The sequence below is a fragment of the Dermacentor silvarum genome, chromosome 2 (assembly GCF_013339745.2).
Source record: "Dermacentor silvarum isolate Dsil-2018 chromosome 2, BIME_Dsil_1.4, whole genome shotgun sequence".
Taxonomy (NCBI): Eukaryota; Metazoa; Arthropoda; class Arachnida; order Ixodida; family Ixodidae; genus Dermacentor; species Dermacentor silvarum.
In genome coordinates this window covers 194,199,432-194,219,574 of record NC_051155.1, presented here as the reverse complement: position 1 = coordinate 194,219,574, position 20,143 = coordinate 194,199,432, and the positions used below count along the sequence as shown (strand labels likewise).

The 20,143-nt window shown below is 46.9% G+C and overlaps 1 protein-coding gene across 1 annotated transcript; it reads right to left on the bottom strand.

Moving 5' to 3' along the window:
- Nucleotides 1-1,209: 1,209 nt before the first annotated feature.
- On the bottom strand, nucleotides 1,210-2,127 carry LOC119440630 (tigger transposable element-derived protein 4-like). The gene has a single exon (XM_037705525.1). It carries the CDS (start codon nucleotides 2,125-2,127, stop codon nucleotides 1,210-1,212), a length of 918 nt encoding a protein of 305 aa, XP_037561453.1.
- Nucleotides 2,128-20,143: the final 18,016 nt, after the last annotated feature.

Sequence of the window (20,143 nt, the reverse complement as noted above, 5' to 3'; positions counted from 1 at the left end):
AGTTTCCAGCGTAATCACCGTTGACCAAGTGCCTTCCAGAAAGTACTACTCAGTTCGTGTCACGCATACAGTCTGATTACATAAGGTTCAGCGACAACAGACAACTGATAGAACCAGCGATAACATTCGAGAAACTTCATATGCAGGAAGGCGTGTATCGCGCTGAGCGATAACATTTGTTAGCCGGTGAAATGCGCTTTCCGAGAAAGATAAGTGCGCGTTAGCAATATAATTGTCCATGTCTCGTCAGCTGAGAGGCTAATATAAAAAGTGCGAAAGCCAGCTAACGAACTTTGATGTTGCCTAATTGGCCACGAGCGTCAACTAAGAGAGTCAGCTCATTTTTCAGTATAACAGCACTGAAGGCGATCCACAGCATATATTTCTACACCTTTTCGCTCCCTCACCAGGTGACATCTATGAAAAGACAGACGTGCAACTGTTGCTCTAAAAGAACGCAGTACAAATTAAAGGGGCACTTAATGTGAAACCTTACCACAGATTATGTCTACATGTGGCTTTGAAAGGATTCCCTTACGGTAACGCCTCACATGAGAGAATTCGAAATCGGGGGAGATAAGGAACGCGTAAGTGTGACAAGGTAAGTTCAGCCTTCACTTTGCTAGTAATCGTGTGTGTTTTAGATGAAGCAAAACAAAACGAAGCAAAACAAAACACCACATTAAGAGAAAACTTTGCCATTCCTTAGAAACTTTCTCTGGGAGCCTCAGCCCTTGGATACTGCCATGGGTAGGAGGAGGTGGAAGAAAAAGACATCGACATGCAGGCAGCTTAGCCACTGTAAAACTGGCTGGCTATCCTATATTAGGGCAAGGGGTATAGAGAATTAAAGATCACAGAAAATGACCGTGTCTACTACAGCGTTAAGCAGTTTCTATTAGATTTAAAGAGCAATGCCCTTACAATTTTTTTTCTTGCGTTCTATCGTTTTCTGCTTCCTGTGATGTTTTTTTCCCCCGATCTTTTATTCGCTTCGAAGACGGTAACCAGTGCCATTATCCTACAACACTTGATTGTTGACCAAACGTTCGCAGTATGTATGCGACATTCCTTATAGGCAAATGAAATCCTTAATTGGGCACTCTTCTATGAATTCCTGTTGGCCGTTATTATATATATACAGTACACTCCCTTTAAACGAAACTCGACGGGGACAGTGAAATCTGTTTCATTTATTAGAAGTTTCGTTTAAGGGTCGCAACCCCGCAAAAAGCTGTGCAAGGTGGCTTGCTTCAGCTTGGTGTGGGACTGCTTCACCAAGTACGCATTCATCTTGTTTAAATTGCACAGATGCTCCAAGCAGCCCTCCTTCTGGAAGTACCGCTGGAGAAGTTCTACTGCCTGGCTTGCCTCTGAAGTCAGTGGGGCACTCTGGTGGTCGTCACTGTCCATCTCCTCCTCACTTTCATCACCTGTGCCTTCTTCGACTTCATTTAGTATGTCAACTAAAGTATCCTCACGGCAGGTGACCACGTCATCATCAACAGCTTCGTACTCATCCATTGTCCCGGTGCCAGAGCCGCACCTCTGGGCCACCAAATCAAAAACAGTGTCTGCTTCAGCATTGTCGGCGTCAGACTCTTCTTGGCTTGCATCCGACCCTTCTTGGCTTGCATCCACTTGCTCAAGGAAGCCCGCGTGACCAAAGCATCGCCGAATGGTTGTAGATGCAACCTCGTCCCATGACTGGGCCAAGATGTGGATGGCAGAAAGGAGGTCTACGGTGTACCCTTTGTTTCTCTCCATATGCAGCATCATCCTTCTAAGGATGTGGCGACGGTAAAACACTTTTAAATTTCGAATAACGCCTTGGTCCATTGGCTGGAGCACGGCTGTCACATTGGCAGGGAGGAACTCCAGCCGAATAGAGTTCAGGTCTCGCACTTCACCATGCGCTGGGCAATTGTCCACAATGAACACAACCTTTCTGCCTTTTTTGGTGAACTCTGCATCTCTCTCCCTCAACCAGGTTTCGAAAATTGCCTGGGTCAACCAAGCCTTGGTATTTGCCTCGTAAAATACCGGGAGTCCTTTCACACCTTTAAAAGCCCGAGGTCTCTTTGCTTTTCCGATGACAAGAAGCTTCAGTTTTTCGAACCCGTCCATATTGGCTCCCACCAGAACAGTAACGCGGTCCTTGCTGTGTTTTCCTCCTGTACACTTCTCACCTTTCAAGCTGAGAGTCTTGTTGGGAAGAAGTTTATAAAAAAGCGCCATTTCGTCCACGTTGAAGATGTCGCTGGGCTTATAAGTTGAGAGGACGTCTTGGAGCTTCTGCTGCTGCCAGTCGGCGCAAACATTCAGATCTACCGCGGCACTCTCACCTGCTATAGTGCGGAAGACGAGGCCATGGCGCTTTTTGAAACGGCTTAACCAGCCGTCACTGAACTTGAAGTCTACAATCCCGTTTGGAGTGCGATGTCTCTTGCTTTCTCCTCCAAAATAGGCCCGGTCACTGGAAGGTTGGAGCTTCGCGCGCGCTTAAACCACAGGAAAAGTGCTTTCTCGAGGTCCTCGTGGTCGGCCAGACGCATCCTTTTCCTACCGGGAGTGAAAGCGCCGCTGTTGTAAGCCTTTTGAATCTTTTCGCGATCTTTCAAAATCCTCGAAAGGGTGCACTTCGGGATGCCACGCCTTTTCGCGATAGCCGTCTTGGACTCCTGGGCGCGATCGACGTCTTCGAGAACTTTCATTTTGGCGCTTAAAGTCAGTGCATTATGCGGGCGCTTTTTAGCGGTTCCTTCCATAGTGCACGCGGAGAGTCACGCACGTAGTAAGCGGCGCACCAGACCGTCTCGTGCGCACCAACGCTCGATAACACAAAGTGCAAAATGGCGTCAGAATGCAGCTGCCGCGTACCGGATCGGATTGGATTGGATTCTGGACAGCGACGGTAACAAAGTCAGAATGATGGCCGATTTCGGTTTCGTTTATCCGTGTTACCCACAAAATGGTGTTTCGTTTGTCGAGCGCCTCAGTACTCATTTTATGGAAAACCAATTACTTTTTTTAAAATTGTTTCGTTTAAGAGACGTTTTCGTTTATGCGAGTTTCGTGTAGCGCGCGTACACTGTATATATATATATATATATATATATATATATATATCATAAGAAGCCAACAAAACAATGACACCAAAGACAACATAGGGGAAATTATCTGCAGTTCCTAATTGAATTAAAGAAATTATAAACAAATGGCAATGAAAAGTGGATAAAACACAACTAGCCACAGGTGGGATACGAACCCACGTCTTCGCATTACGCGTGCGATCACCTTGCCAATTCAGCTACCGCGGCGCCGTTTTGCCATCCACTTTTTGGGGTATTTATGTTTATCTACTAGAACTAACATTGGGAGTGCATGTTAGCCAGCGCCACCCCTCACGGCCTTGGTGGCGGATGTGGAACATCCTTTCTGCCGCAGGCGAACATTTATTCTGCTATGTTCCACACCTCCAAGGCCGTGAGTGGTGGAACTGGCCAACACTCCCAGGGTTAGTTCTATAAACATAAATACCCCAGAAAGTGGATAGGAAAACGGCGCCGCGGTAGCTCAATTGGTAAGAGCATCGCACGCGTAATGCGAGCGAAGACGTGGTTTGTATCCCACTTGCGGCTAGTTGTTTTTTTTCATCCGCTTTTCATTTCCATTTATTTATATTTATCATTTCTTTAATTCAATTGGGAACTGCAGAGATATTCCCGTATGTTGGCCTTGGTCAAGAAGAAAATAAACAGACACCAGACAAATTAGAATGATGAGAACCTTCATTCTTCGGTTGTGTGGGTACATATTGAATTATGTTAAGACGTCATGTCGCTTTTTTTATTTTAATTCACACTGCATCATTTGCGGTCGGCCTTCATCGTTGGTATGGGCCATGTTCTGTGGCCGAAAAAGAAGACGTAGACCAAACGCTCGTGGTGTTGGCGTTCTTTGAGGCCCTGCGCTTTTCACACGTCCGAGAGCTTCAAATTTAAGCTGAAACGCCGGGAGACAGGCAGCATAACGCGATGCAGTCTTCGTCAAAGTATCAAATTGCGGGACTCTACCACCCCTCTGGCTATCGATACTACGGCCAGCATCTTCCGGCGTACGGAACTGCCCCAGCCGCCACTGCACATAACGCGGCTCCTTTCATATACACGACGCCTGTCGTACCGCTCCACGCGTCAGGACTGCCAACTCAGTCGGCCGCAACGGAAGGTCAAGGTGCGTATGCGCTAACGTGTACGACTATTAGAAGTACACTAAAGAGAAAAATAAGTTGAGGTGTATTAGTAAGTCACCCTGATACGGTATTTAAAAAGACCACTCTCACCGGTAGCAAGAAGCTTAGTAGTTGCCAGAAAAAATGTAAACACGAAAGACCGATGGCGACGCCACTTGTTCAGCGTCAGCTTACCATGACGTCATGGCTTTTTACGACGTCTACGCGGGGCTTGTTAATGCTTTGTCGGTAATCGCAGACTACATTGTATTCTAAAAGAGCTAAACATTGAGCTTAGCAAGTCTCGGGAACCTTTAGATGTCCACAACGACCCAAAAACGAAAAAAAAGGAAAATTGAAAATTGTGACTTCACACTATACGTACGGTGCCGGGGTTTCGGCGGGAAATAAAAAAAAAATAACTTTGATCATTGCCTTTGCTAATAATCAACTTGGTACTGAGTAAAAGAATACCCCAATAAATAGCGTTGAAAGAATACTCTATTCTTTTTACCTGGTTCAGTGTTTCTCTTAAGTATCCTTTCAACTAAAAAATATGTTTGACAACTAAAGGTTGGTGTCAGTGGCAGAAACACTGAGAAAAAAAAAAAGAAATCAAGAACAATAAAAAAGCCGGCAGATTTATGTGGCGGCAACTAACAAAGAAAGACTAGAAAAAAGTACAGTCCGGGCCAGTAACATTCCTACTTTTATACCTATGTATGACAGGCAGTTTAGTGCAACAAAAGCTGAAGCGATACTGGAATGCGAATCTCTAGAGCACCGAAGAGCCATGTTATGACTGAAGCTGTCACACAGCCATATCTAATTCTCATACTCGTGTCCACCTGTCGTACACATTTACGAACCTCACTACACATCAACAAACAGAGATCATGACCAGAAGATACACGAGAGTACACATGTAATACATCAGCTTTCAGCAGCACATTTCTTCCGAGAACCATCCGTCGATGGAATCGCCTGCGTTCCTGACTAATAAGAATTCTTGCAGCAATAAGTTCATTTTTTTATTAAAAACGACAATGGCTTTTTGAACAATAAAGATTCATACATATCGCCGTATATGTGTAACACCATTTTGACCTATTGAAGATCTCAATGAAATTTTGCATAGCCTATTGGTGTGTTTTGCGTTTCTTGGTCTTATAATTTTGTTCTGCATCGGCACTGTAATCACTGCCTTCCTTGTACTGCCTTTTGTTATCGCATCTGGGCCGTCACTGTGCTTTATTTTGGTGCGCTAAATCGCATACCTCTTCCTTTTATATCAAACATTGCATAGCCTTTTATTGCTCCTTTCCTTTGTTGTTGTTTACATATTCTTTATCCCCTGGCTCTCTAATCATTACATTTGCTTGCCTTTTCATTACCTTCATATCATCGCCTTTGTATTGCTTTTTCCCTCCTTCCATTCGCGTTAATGTATATTACCTGCAACTTATGTTTAATTTTACTTCTGTAACCCTTCCCCACCCAGTAATGCCTGAATAGGCGCTGTCGGCACCAAATAAATGAATAAAGACGTGGCTGCTGTCAATTTGATACATACTCTGTCATTCTTGTGCAACAGTGGTTGCGTTAGGGCCGTCGCTTGGGACCCCTGGAGCAGGAGTGACGGTGGAGGATGATCGCAACGCTCTCTTGCACCGGCTCACTTTCGTGCTCACGGCAGTGTCCGTGTGCGCCCTCGTGGGCCTCCTGATGGCGGCCGCCTGCAGTTGGCCGACATATGATGTTTTTCGGCGAGTTGACGGAACCAGACTCCGACGCGCCCTTCGGCCTGATCGAGATGGAATTTAGGCGCTCCCGGCGGACATCCACCAATGATACGGCGGCAGGGACAGAGTCGTGAGCACTAGCGTTTGTTGTTGTTCTCCCTCTCATTCACAACAAGTTACGTTTAAGTACCTTCTAAAAAGGAAAGAGCCATGCATGTTGAAAACTGGGCCAGCGGCGTTTAGATTCTCGTGAGATAGTCCATACAAACACTTTTGTGAAGAATTTAGAGACTTCACTCTGCGTAGGTCTGCGTGACTCCTTTTGCACCATTGGAGCTACAACGCTCTCGGGTGCTGGTGACTTTTCTGAAACGGCAGGTGATTCAGAAGGCAAGAACTCCCGCAGAATGATTTCCATCACTTAATTGCCCTTCGGCGTCTTTTAACGTGTTTAGAGGTGTGATGAATAACATGTCGATAACGCTTCTGATTTCATAGGTATGCTTTGTTCTCTTCTTAAAAGGTTACAGTAAAGCAGCCCGCGATATTGTAGTGTACTGCGTATATTTTAAGTAAGAACATTTCTGATAGTTAAAGAGAAGCCCATGATATATGCACTCTGCAAACTAAGGAAGAGCTGGCGACTCTTAAGTGCAACAGCTTGTTCCACATTCAACTTCATCTATGCGGCATCGCCTACTCTATGTTTTGGCCAGAAGCAGAGTAGGCACACACGTACGAGAAAACTCGAATATGAAGTGCAATAAGGAGTGAAAAAAAAAAAAAAACAATCTCGCGTACAACAGTTGTCGGCGCTACACTTTCCCAAAATGCGACGCCCCCCCCCCCCCCCCCCCTACAATAGCCCTGGTATGCTAAGAAACACTCAGATAATGGACAGCGCCCAAATTTGTCGCTTGTTGCGTCGCGTTCTTGTTCCATAGGGAGTCGTCTCGTTAGCAATGACCCTACGCGCCTAAGTCCACAATTTGCCCTCCATTTCTCTCTGTTTTTCAGCAACGTGACTCAGCCGATATTGGAAAAAATGGAACTCGTTCCCAGTGGCAATCACATGAAGGTTGATCTGGACGTCGTCGAAGGTACCGAAGCACACATGAGGTTCGATATCCAAGATGACACAACCAGTGCGGACACCACCACCGCTCCGCCACCTGTCACCCCTCCGGAAAAACGAAACTCGCCGCCCCCGCCGAATAATAGCGACCAGCCACCATCGAATAATTACGTAAGCCTCCTTTCTGAAGTCTCATTTCTTTCTTCACATCTGAGGTCGGTCGCTAAATAAAGAGAGAAGGGTTGTGTAATTATGCGTAAAGGTCAAGCGCCGCCCGAAAGGCACCTGTCCTAACACAGAGCAGCGGAAGGATCATTGTACTGCTCAGCAGGGGAACAGGCTCAATTAATTTTTTTCCTGAAGGGGCCAAAATATAGCTTAGCAAGGAATGGAAGCCGAATTTGTAATTCAGCCCCCGTAACGTTTCGTAATGTGTTGGTCACCGCGCAAAATTTGATGTTCTTGAGACGCAATGATAACTTTATATATCACAAATTTAAATTTTTTGCACACGCCAAGGATCCATAGCTCCTTATTTGATGGAAGGGCTAGTACAGAAAATGGCGACATTGAAAAGAAAAAAAAAAAACACACACGAGAAGTACAATAAGAGTTTGAAAAATAGCATACATATTTTTGCGTCGTATGCAATTCTAAAACAAGAATTCAGAATGGTTAGAAGTTAATAATACATACAAGGCATAAAATAATGCATAACATAGGAAAGCATCCACAGAAGAAAATTACCTGGTCTGAGAATATAAAGCAATATAAAAACAATAACAAAACAAAATATAACAGCTGGGTAAGCTCACGCAGATTATGTCGCGTGAAGCATAGGACGTTAATATCCTAAATACCAAGGTATGTATGAATTCTGCAGAGGCATTGCGAATGTAAAGAGTTGGTACTTTTGAAGTATGGATGAAGTGGAGGTATCACAAAGGAAAGTTGAGGTTTTCCGTTTTGCTGATAGTAAATAAAGGTTTTGCGTGTAGTTTATAAAGCTTTTTCTTCTTTTCCGCTAAGTTACTAGGCAATCGCAAATCTGTCGCTTCAATATTGCCTAATTTCGTAATGTCCGGATAATTTTGGGGCCGATGTAGGTTGCCTACAAATGACGACAGATTCATCCACCTAGATGCAAAGATGAGTGGGGAGTAAATGGAATGTCCCCGCAATAATACATGAATTTCTCCGAAGAAAAAAACAATGCATGCAATTTGGCCGCATTTATGCTTTTTTCATTTGTATGCCCCAATTTTGGACACTAGCTGCAAGCAAATAATAGTACCCTCCAGAATAAGATATCACCTCAGTTAACAAATTGGACAGATGCGTTTTTGACACAGCGCAGGCCTGTTGCTCCACAAAATCCCCCATTCGCATCTTGGAGAAAAAAAAAAAACAGAAAAGACACCGGAATAATAAAAAAATATAAAACCAATCAAATGGGATCCTGTTTTCATGTCGCATTCACTGCGTGTTTCTTATTGTGCATACTTCTTTTTTAAAGTACCAGCAGACATCAGTTATTTCTCCGCCTCTGAATTGATTTACGTTGAAAGCCGCTACTCCCTGCGTCCTTGTGCCGAAGTAACATTGACGTGCTTTCTTACTGCATGCAAGCGGCGGCCATCTGCGGTTTATGCTTTACATTTTTCGCAGGAGGGCATTTCGAGGTGCGGCCGCGCTCAGTTTGTGTTCTGCGAGAACGAGACCAGTGCCTTCTACCACGTTGCGGGTGCCGGTGGAGGCGCCTGCCTGCCCAGCACTCGTGGTCACCTGAACATCTGCAACCGGAGTCCCAACGGGTTCACCTCGCTAAGCGACTGCGAGCTGTTCTGTGTTCACCGGAACCATCCGCAGAAGCGATGCGGTAGACCAGCGATTTTCTCCACTTGCGCAAGGTGGGATAGTGTGGCGAATACCTTGGCCCACTTGTAAACATTGTTTCGACTGTGTGAAACCCTACCGCCGCAGTGACCTTATAGTGGTCACTGACTGAAACAGCTACGCATTGAACAAAACAGTTCCTTCGGCAAGCCTAAAGGGTTGTTGGAGCGCACGGCTCCGCGCACTTAACTTTTGAAGTACCTTAAGGCGCACACTCAGTGCACAGAAGGAACGCACAGTGGAAAAATTGCTTACATTTTGCCCTACATATGGTCACAACCAAAATCCCATCACCATGATCTATGTAAAAAACTTACACGAAAACATCTGGTGGCGTCGTCTGTGGTAATTTATTCTACCGAAGAGTGTGTGCTGCTATTGCAAAAATTGTCTGTTTTGCTTTCTGTAAGAAAACATGTTTGGCAAAAAGCAAAATTCCGCGTTTTTTGTGAATAGCCTCCATTTCGCGATAAGTTCGCTGCATGAACAATTATATACCGATTCATAAGAACAAGTTTTTCGTTAGCGTGGCTCTCCAGTGGCATGCCATTTCGTGAAATCTGGTTATCGCAGTAATCTGAGACTTTACAGTTCAATGAAATTGTAAAAAAAAAAAAAATGAGCGGCAGAAATATAGCCGCTTACGGTATCCCCAGTGTTAAGGAACCACTTTCGTTTTAAACTTCGTAGAATTATTTTTGTTTCTCCTTTTCGAGCGAAGAAGGCGTTTGTGATGCATTCTTTTTGAAAACTGAGTCGCGAGATCTAACCCGCAGATCTGACTCCTAGCACTTCCCCCTATATACCGCCTGGAACACGGCGATTGTAATACGGTAGCGCGAATACGCGTACATGTCAAACCAATATTCCCTAATTGCGCACTTGTGCCTGAGAGCTACAAACTACATGCACCATCGGTGCACCCCGCGTAGCGGTAGCCAGCAGTGTGTTCGATTTTGTAGCACCTACTTTGAACACTGAACTGACTTCACTCGGTCAATAGGCTCTGGTTTCTTATTTGACGACAGGTCCTCAGGCGCAACTGATGCAGGTGCGTAATAGAGATCGACACCTTGTATTAGAACACTTTCACAGATAGTACCACACGGCAGTACATATCCAAAAGGCAATGCTTGCAAAGAGAAAGACACCGAAACGACGCGAAAGTCTTAATCAAGTTCGAGTGTGTCAAGACATGTTAAGAGTTATGCTCTACGGCGGGTGCAGTAAGGTGGAGTGAACGGACATTGCAGTACTCATGCCACTTCAATGTTCGCACCCGGAGTTCTTGCAATGCAGAGTGCCGCCAACAAAAGTTGCACGTGCATAGGCGTATAACTGTCTCGACAACGCAGGTCATATGCGAAAAACCATGTACACACATTTGGCAGGAACATAGTCACATTACGCAGATCATTGTTATACCACTATGTATGACACACACTAACGGGGAAAATAGGAGCATCGGCTAAGTAGGAAAACACATTGACACGAAGAATCGCAAGTTATGACACGAATTGCGATTCCTCGTGTCAGTGTGTATTCCTTCCTAGTCGGTGTTGCTCTTTCCCTTGTTAGTGCGAGTCGTACATAGCGCTAGAACAATGAACGCACACCAACAAGCCCAATTCATCACTCGGCTACAGCACCCCACATAATAACAATATCCAGCATGAATCAGAAGCGGCAGAATGAAAGGAAAGCTAAACGAACGTAGCGGTGTTTAACATGTAGGCTTGCGCTATCGTTGAAGGTTCAGTCGTGCATAAATGCGACGAATGTCTAAAGAATTAATGCCCTTTCAATTTGCTAGCCTGTTGATGTTGGCGTGAGCACATTCCTTTGATTTCCGGCTTCTATGCGGCCTTTCCCATTATTTGCTACGCCTGCGAACAGGATGGACATGAAAAAGAACTGGTGGTTCCACGACGGTCTGTCCTGTCGCCAGTGGGAGTTCCCTTCCGGTACCTGCCCGACGGCCGACAGCGATACCTACGATACCTTCCAGGAATGCTACAACAGGTGTGGGCATCGTGCGGGGCGCGACTGGATGTGCCATGAGCCACACCCGGCCGCCTGCGACAAGACCCACATCAGGCACCCTTACTTCGCCGTGTCGTCTGGGAGTGGCATGTTCAGGTAAATCTCTAACTATTCTTGAAGAGAGTAGATAAATGATAGATGTAGCTTACGGTTGCTAAAAAGAATTTGTAAATACCATCCTAATGTTTTATTGCGATACCAATTATATGGACACTCCAGGGGAGTTTCTGCAGTCGCCGTGAGGTTCCGTATAAAGTCCAACTGGCGATAATATTGTCGCCGCACGCTTTATGCTATATGTGTGAGTGAAAGCTTGTAAGGGTGAACTCAGTCTCGCAAGGGAGGAAAGCAAGGGAGGAAAGCGGGAAGGAAGCGCGCCGTCTTCCATCGAGCGCAACGCTCTGGGGGGAGGACAGGGAGCTCGAGGGGCACGTGTTCTACTCCGGACGGCTTGGGCGGCCTCCAGGCCACTGTATCTTGAAAGCCATCTGCTCGCATTCGTTGACCGTGTCTCTCAAAACGACGTCAGCTTTGTTCGTACGAATACCTCAACCCCAGGAATTCCACCCACCAGAGAGACAAGACGTGTCGAGAGACACCTTTCGCTATCATTATGATATCAGGTAGAGACAGATATCACATATATCAGTCTAAACAGAAGTGTGGCTTCTGTTTAGACTCAGCGCATCATAACAGCTGATCTACTTTGGCATGAGGGTGATGTGTCCATTGTCATTTAATTTTAGGTTGTTGCAAATGTAACCGTGCGAAAGAACAAGGAGGTGAAGATGGAAGGTTGTAGCACCGGACCGGGAGCAGACTGGGTGGACGGAGCAATTGTAGTGTGACTGATTCACAACGAAGAAAACAGAAATATGTGTTAAATTACCATGCGAATGCTATCTCCACATTCATTCGCGATTTAAAATAATGAAAAGCCCACAGCAGCATGCTATGAAAACTTCGTAAGCTGCATTTGTCGAAAGAACACTGCTGGCACGCTAAGTGACTAACCCTTTAGGGCATGCAGTGAATTGTCTATTTTAGATAACGAATTTCAAATTCTGAACAGTGCCTGCGGTGACTGGCCGGATTCTCCCTTTATATTGCTCGATTATTTCGAAATGCACACTTCATGAATATACACAACGGGCAAACAGTTAACCGACAAAATTCTTCTCTATAGGGATACATGTTGCGAATGCGAACTGGAAGCCGGCGAGTGCTTGAAGTAAGCGGATTTAGTAGATATCTACCTCCAAAACATTCTATGTAACACATTAGTGTCCAGTAACTGCGACAGCATTTAATAGCTCTAAGATGCGTTTGGTGTGTGTGTCCTTTCCGTTACGCCCACAACGACGTCATCTTCGAGTCGTTATATATCGTGTCGCATATGGTGAAGACACCTCTTCATCCTCTGCTTCACCCTCGCCACAATACAAAGAAAAAAGTTCGCATTTTTGCCCGAATGGCGAAGTATTGATTGCAATAGCAAATTAGTAGACAGCTATACGAAGTAAGGAGATAGTTTTATGGGCCGTATAAAACTGTAAGCATTCGCTTACTAACTAAGTTAACAAGAATGCCGTCCCACGCTCACAGGTAAACATAAAACATCTCGCTCGATGACCGCGGAAACTCGCTATCGAAACGCTGGAGTGAGGAAGCGCGGCGGCAGCAACGAGTGAATTGACCTTTGTGCTTTTTCACGCTTCAACCCGAACTAAACGTCGAAATCACAGCGCATACGTAGCTACCGGCAGTCGTTACATGCACTTGGTCCACATAGATCACTTGCAATATACGGCGCTCGCGCGATCACGCCGTAAGCAGCAAACGCCAGAGTAGAACGCCCTCCCTCTCTCCATCGCCCCCGTGCTTTTGGCGCGAAAGAAAACGGGGCGCCCGGTGCTCTTCAGTCCTGTGATTGAACGGCGTTCGTCGGCTGACCCTCGCAAGCTTTCACTCGCACATAGAGCGTACGGTGCGCGGCTACGTTATCTTGTTCGGACTTTACGAAGAACGTAACGGTGACGGCGACGCCGACGGCAAAAATGCGCTTGGAGTGTCCATACAATTGCTATCGCAATAGAACAAAACTTTGACCTAGGCGAAAATCACCGCCTCTGTGGTTCGGACTCTTGTCCGTGCAGCGTTGTACAGCTGGGAGTCGGGCGGTACAACCAGTGAGCTCTTGCACCGTATTGCTGGTATTATCGGTAGGGTTTTGCGCACCGGACAGACTCTGGGCGTGGTGGCGTCTGTGTACGTATTTCGGTGGCCACACTAGGTACTGCAGCGGGCGAGGATGATGTTGTGTATAGTATGGGAAAGATCGCTCTTACGTCCGCCATGCTCGCACGAGGCTGACTGTATGCGTGGTGGTCTGGATTTCGCATTCACGAAAACGGCATAGCCTTTCTGCGAGGGCGTACAGATGACAAAAATATTAAAGAACCTGAATACTAACCGTGCGTTACATGTGTACTCTATCATCAGTACGAGAGGACAGTTCTGAAAACTTCAGGCCGACCTCACCACTCGTTGACAGAGACAAAAAGAAGCGGAGAGTGAGGAATGGAGAATCAGTTAGGCGCTCGTTGGCGTGTCATTGTGTACTTTCGCGAAATGTTGCCGTAGAAGTGGTCGAATGCTGATACGCTGTTTATTCTCCAACACTTTTCTACAGGTGTCTTGAAGCAAGCCCGGATAATCTCCGTGGTCACATCTGCTTAACAGGAGGAAATAATTTCAAGAGTTCCGAGGCATGTGAAAAGGCGTGTCTGAATAAGCCAGTGACTTAACACGTCCGTCAGCTGTTCTGGCTGTCCGGGAAGTCATCTTCGAAACATTACATTTACCTATAGATTGTATATTTACACAGAAGTCTTGTGTTTGTTTCCATAGGCATGAGTTCCAACTCGAATGAAGATAGGTGTAAGCTCCGAAATAGCACGCGCAGATGCTCAACACTTTCACGCAATTTTGGGAATACTGCAGCTTTCTTACAGATTCACATCGAATTATTTTCTTTCACTTATTGTGACGGTGTTGATAAGCAGGCTTTAGATGTTTTGATATAGAGATTCACATCGAATTATTTTGTCTTTCACTTATTGTGACGGTGTTGATAAGCAGGCTTTAGATGTTTTGATGTAAATATTAGGTTACAAGTTATTCTAAGAGACACGTATGTAATCTGTGAACGACAATCAGCACTCTCCATCAACGAATGCGCGCCAGGTCTGACAGCTGTTAGTGGTTTTAGAGCTAACAGTTGTTAATGCCGAAGTCTGCGTCAAAGCTCTGACGCTGTCTCCCGTCCATCATCAACAATGTGTCCGAAAACAAAAATTCATCGTACCAGATTCTAAGATGGAATAAACTCATCCTTCTTGTTCCTCTTTTCCTTGATTTTCAGCACCAAGAATGCCGTACCTTCTATGAAAAAAGAAAATGAAAGAAAAAAGAAATAATATAAAAAAAGAAGAGAAAACATCGCCGCCATTATGCTCATGTGAAGGTGGTTGGTCAGCGAAGCTGTAGATACGTAGCGCCTAATGTAGGGCAACTTGTCACACTGGTCCCATGATGTGCACATTCCTCTTCAAAGTGATATATAGGACAAATACACGTTTCAATGTAGCTTACAAAACCTTTAGTTTATTTATTACTTTGAAATTACTGCTATAACTGCTTCGGGTTCGCTATGATAGACAGTGTTGCTTTCCGTTCTTATTTGAGAAACGACTTTGCCAAAGTTAAATTGATGCGTGACCCGTGTACGGAAGTTCGTTGACTCTGATCGCTGAAGTAACCGACGCCAAATTCTTCCACGAAGTGGGTGAACCACCGCTTTGTTTCCGGTTTTGAGATGTCCACGTTCAAGTCCCCGACAGCGACCACCAGCGAGGGATTGGCGGTAACGTACGTTGTTCAACGCGGAAGGGCGCGCGCTTCGTCATTAATCATGTGGTTTGACGGCTTGTTTTTTTATTTGCGCGTTTCGCGATGAAACCAAATCTGTGCTGTATGTTCCCTTCAGGTGACTGATTTACGGGGGTTTGAGCCATTGCTCCTGGCCCTTCACTGCCGCCGGGATCGACGTGACGGAGGCGAAAAAATCCCGGCTACCTAGCCATAGACATCTTCGCTGTAAAAATAACGGTACTAGCGAATAACCTTCTCAAAAGGCTAGCAGCAGACGGAAATCTCGCCTGCTATGGTGGCGTCTGTCGACGAGCACGTGTCGATGAGCACGTGTCCTGACCAAAGTGGGACTAGTCTGTGAGCGAAAACGTTGTGCAATATGTCTCACGAGGTTATGTCTCACGTAGGTTATCCGAAGAGGGTGAGCTGTAATCATGATGATGAATCGCACTGTTAGAGCGTACCCACAAAAGGTGATAGGCCTATAATCGAGTGCCAGGAGGTAGTGTAAGAGAGATGCAACAGCTTAAACGAAAGCTACAAAGGAAAAAAAAATCGGAAAATCAAGAAACGTATACGCGAGTGAGCAGTCATACTAACTGAGCAAAATTATAAAAGAGGTATTAATAAAGGAGATATTAAAGACCGCATTGAGAATTTGGAGGATCAATTTCGGTGAAATGGATAGTTAACACAAAAGTATCATATGGCGTCGTCGTCATTACGAATCGTTGTCATGCCATGGCAGAATTGCCTTTAGGTTATGGCTGTATTGAAGAGTACACTGTAACGCTGAAGAGTGAGAACAAATCTTTACAGAATGCCGACTCTAGTTCAAGCCCGTCTCTGTTGGCGGAGGTGGCGCTGCCTCGTAACGCTGCCAAAAGCAGACGGTTTTAAAAGCGTAATTCCAAAGTGAATACCATAAACAAACTACAACTTAGCATATCAGAGTATTGGCGGTTGAAAAGGCAGCAATCGTCACGAGTCGCCGTCAGCCAGATAGAGCTGTTATCATTGCACTTAAGGATTCTATTTGAGCATATCTTAAGCATTCCCTTTTTGCCTCTCAAAGACTCATTCCACGGCCCAAGACAAATGTTGGCGCACTTTTCAAAGAAGTATATTCACACAATTCCGGATCTTAGTGATAATTCTTGCTCCGCGGCACTGGGAACAAACCCGCGAATGAGCCATCATCATCAGTTTAGATCGCTTTAACGGCTCAAAAAGACAGTGTACTGAAGCGCCGCCGCTCGAGAACGACCGAGCTCGCATCTGCGTCGATTTAGCTATAGAATCAGGCCTGCCGCATCTTCTTCCTTCCAGTTCGCCATCGGCGCCTTCGCAATCGGAACGTAATGATGCACCGCTACTCTGGCGCCGGAAGCTCGAACACGACGAAGTCCGCCACTGCCACCCGGCGTACAACGAGCCTGGCCGAAGTTCTGGAGGCGGCTCGGGAATCTAAGCTCGTCCTTCCTTCTCCCGAGATGGAACGAGAAGCCCTGGGAGCCGCCGCTACCGCCGATCGCCACCGGCAGCAGCCGTCTCGAGCTGCCGCCTCCGGGAAGTGCAAGAGCGGCTCTGCTGCTGCGGCCGCGGCTGGCGCCCCGGCGGCGCCGAGATCCAGCGGGAACAGCCTCGCCTCCATTCTCGTGCTGTTCACGGTCAGCGTCGTCACGGCAGGATTTGTGGCTTGCGCGGTGGCCACGGGTCGCTACATTGCCTCGGGCGGTGTCTACGCCGGCCTGCGCGGAAGGAACGGCGATCGGAACGCCGCTCCTTCCATGGATCTTCAGGTACGTTGATCAACAGAGGATGAGGTGCGGGACATTTCAGGTCCCGATGCAGAGCGCGAAGCCTTAATCATTGGGTAAAAAAGAAAAGACAGAAGCAGATATCGGTTTTGGAAAGGCATCATTTTTTTTTGTGTTTGTTTCTGGTTTCCGCAGTATATATATTGTGGTAATTTGAGGCGCATTGCCGGAGATAGGCCCAACGAATCTACTGGCTTTTTAACGCGAGAGCGTTAAAGGCCTCGTGTCGCAGAAAATCCGGCATCGGCGTCGGCGTCGGTTCGGTCTTGGCGTCGGTGCCTGCGGCCAAGAAAATCATCCCGGAACACCCCGCGACCGCGCAGGCCTTCCTCGTGGCGCAGATGCGCTGGTGAACCAATGGAATTTCTCAAAGTAAAATGCGTCAGAAAAATCGTAAAGTGCGACGTAACCACAACCTACACACGTGATAGCGTCGGATTGTAATTTGAATATACGAAAAAAAAACGTAATTCTCTTACGCGGAAACTCAAACACTTCCAGTATTTCTACCACTCATACAGCGGCGCGCCGCGGTTGGCTCCTTGCAAAAATACCATCCGGATGGCGCTCGCCTCCTCGGCAGCCCTATGCGGAGGCGATGTCGGGCTAAGTTGGAGAAAACATAAAGCTGCAGTTGCCGGGAAGCCCGATAATCAGCCAGGGATCTTTGAATGCTATCGCGTTCCTCTCTGAAAGGCGAAGCTTAAGCGTCCTCCAAATTTTAGAGCACACACTTAAAAAAATGCCGCAGTAAACGAGGGTAAACATCTTGGGAGCTGTATTTCCACGCATTTAACCGTCAGAATGACGCCATGCAGGCCGTCATTTTGTAAGGTGTACACCGACGACGTACTGCACACGGCAGCCGATCAAATTGTTATTCTCACGAGCAATTTCTTTTTATTTTTTCATGTGGTATTCGTGACTCTCTGCTTCCATCCTTGATCACGGCGATAGAAAGGTCTTGTCCGAATAACACATATGGCTTGTCAAAAATGACGCAAACATGACCATTAAAGTGACGGCTGGTGTTTTATACTGCATGTAAAGCGGGAAAGCTTGAGGCCCAGATACCCTTGAACCGAACCACCAAGTATTTCACGACGAAATGTGTCGGTAGACGGTTGCGGACGTCTTGTTGCGTCTCGTCTCCAGTTTCTGGTACACACCTCATCTGACTTTGTTTCTTTATCATCAGGAACCCGCCGCTGATCCTGTACACGCAGTCCCGCCAGCTACCGCAGAAGAGGAGGAGGCCGAGAAACTGGCGCGACGCCTCATGATTCAGCCGGAAGCTGAGGAAACGTTGTCTAACGGCGGCTCAGAAGCAGGGCCTGCCACGGAACCTTTCAAGGACATCGCCGCCGCTGCTGAAGGCAGGACGCCGGTGGCGGTAACCGGCAGGAAGAGGGCGGTGAGGACCGACCGCCAGCCGGCGCCCGAACCCAAGACTCAAAGTTGGAATCCGCCTGCTGCGGTCAGCAACAATACGGAAACTACAGAGCCGTCTACTGCGACGAATGCGAGCGCGGCGAGCGACCTGAGATGGAATCTTACGTTGCACTAATACAAGATTCACGCCAGTGGGAGGCGCGCGATAATTAAGATGAGTGCGTCTTGCGTTCGGTGTCTTGTACATCTTCGCGGCTTTTGCATATAGCAACCGTCGTCATATTTCAAGTAAAATTCTCATGAACGTTCATGGAAGTCGTGCGCTGCGTGGAATTATTTAGTGTGATCGTTGTAGACGAGGACGGTACAATTTTCTTTCAAGAATTGAAGGTTACCCTGCTCTTGTTTGAAAGTAGCATATGCCAGTGAACAGACGAGAACAAAAGTTAGCTTGTATCGTATATAGTTGGTTCATGCAACACTCCGGAGGTATCGTTTAGTTTGTTCCTGCTAAATTTCGGTGGTATTATACAGTAGCAAGACAATAAGAGAAACACGCGTATACTAACTATAAACCATGTAAAATATACCGGCAAAAGACCCGTATTCCCCATAACTCGCATATCCAATAACGCCATAAGCCGATGGGAAAACTACTTGGCACCGTAAGCTGTTTGTTATGGGCTCATTCCAATAGATCCAATAACGCCATAAGCCGATGGGAAAACTACTTTGCAGCGTAAGCTGTTTGTATGGGCTCATTCCAATAGCCGTTTCGGGTCGCGATGATGCCGGCGCGCCGCCGCGCCGTAGCCGCTATCGCATGCGAAAAAAAAATTACCCGCTTCTCCGCCGGGATCGAACCCAGGCCCGCTGCGTGGGAGGCGGATACTCTTCCACTGAGCCAGGCAAGCGCTTGCTTTCCGAGAGCGAGAAAGGCGCTAGCCATCGGCGATGAAACGCGTCGGCTTGCACGCGCGATGGCATCCCAAGCAGGCCGCGTCGAGCGCGTTGCGATGCGAGCGAATGTGACAGCCATAGTTATACATTGTCGACCGCTTGGCTGGGCTGAACGGCGCTAGCCATTAGGGAGCCTACATGCAACGCTGTTTTGCATGTAGGTTCCCTACTAGCCATCGGCGATGGAACGCGTCGGCTTGCACGCGCGACGGCGTCCCAAGCGCGTTCCTGACACATTCACTCAAATTACTAGGCAGTACTGTCGAAACGCTCAACTAGCTTACGCTGTGACTGTGCTGCGTGTGCCGCGCAGGCCTGGCATTTTTTATTGCGATAGCAATTATATGGACACTCAAAAGCAGATTTCTGCCGTCGGCGTCGCCGTCGCCGTGAGGTTCCGTATGACGTCAATGGAGATGAAATCGTGGCCGCGCGCCGCCGAACGCTGTATGTGCGAGTGAAAGGGCGCGAGGGACGCGCTCTTTCACGGGGAGTGAACGCACGGCGGAGAACAAACGCGCGTTCTGCGCCGTGCTTCCTTAAGGGCTGCAGAAGTAGGCGTCTCTTTCCTCCTTTACAATCACCATATATGTAGAGCAAACGCGCCTTCTTCCGATGCGCGAGAGGCCGTGGGGGAGGGGGGGAAGGGGGAGGGAAGGGAGGCGACGTTTAGCTGCGGCACCAAGTGCCTATTTATATCAGAGGCTCCGGCAACAGTCACCAACGCCGCACGCATTTTGAGCGAACGCGGGCAAAATGCCGACGGCGTCGACAACAGTTCGGCGCGTTGCCGGTGCTGCTGCATGTCCAAGTTTATACAGCTGATAAAGCTAATATCATTACTCCGTATATCTCTCTACAAATTTGCTATCGCAATTGATGCTTCACCTTTCAGGTGAAACTGCGACAACTTTTTTTTTTTATATGGGATCCCATATGTTTCTTATCGGATTATCTGACATGGGATTTATGGGGCATGTGGGTTTTTTCAATAGGGCGACCTTGCAACAGGAAATAATACAAAGCAGCTAAAATAATTAAGGAATAG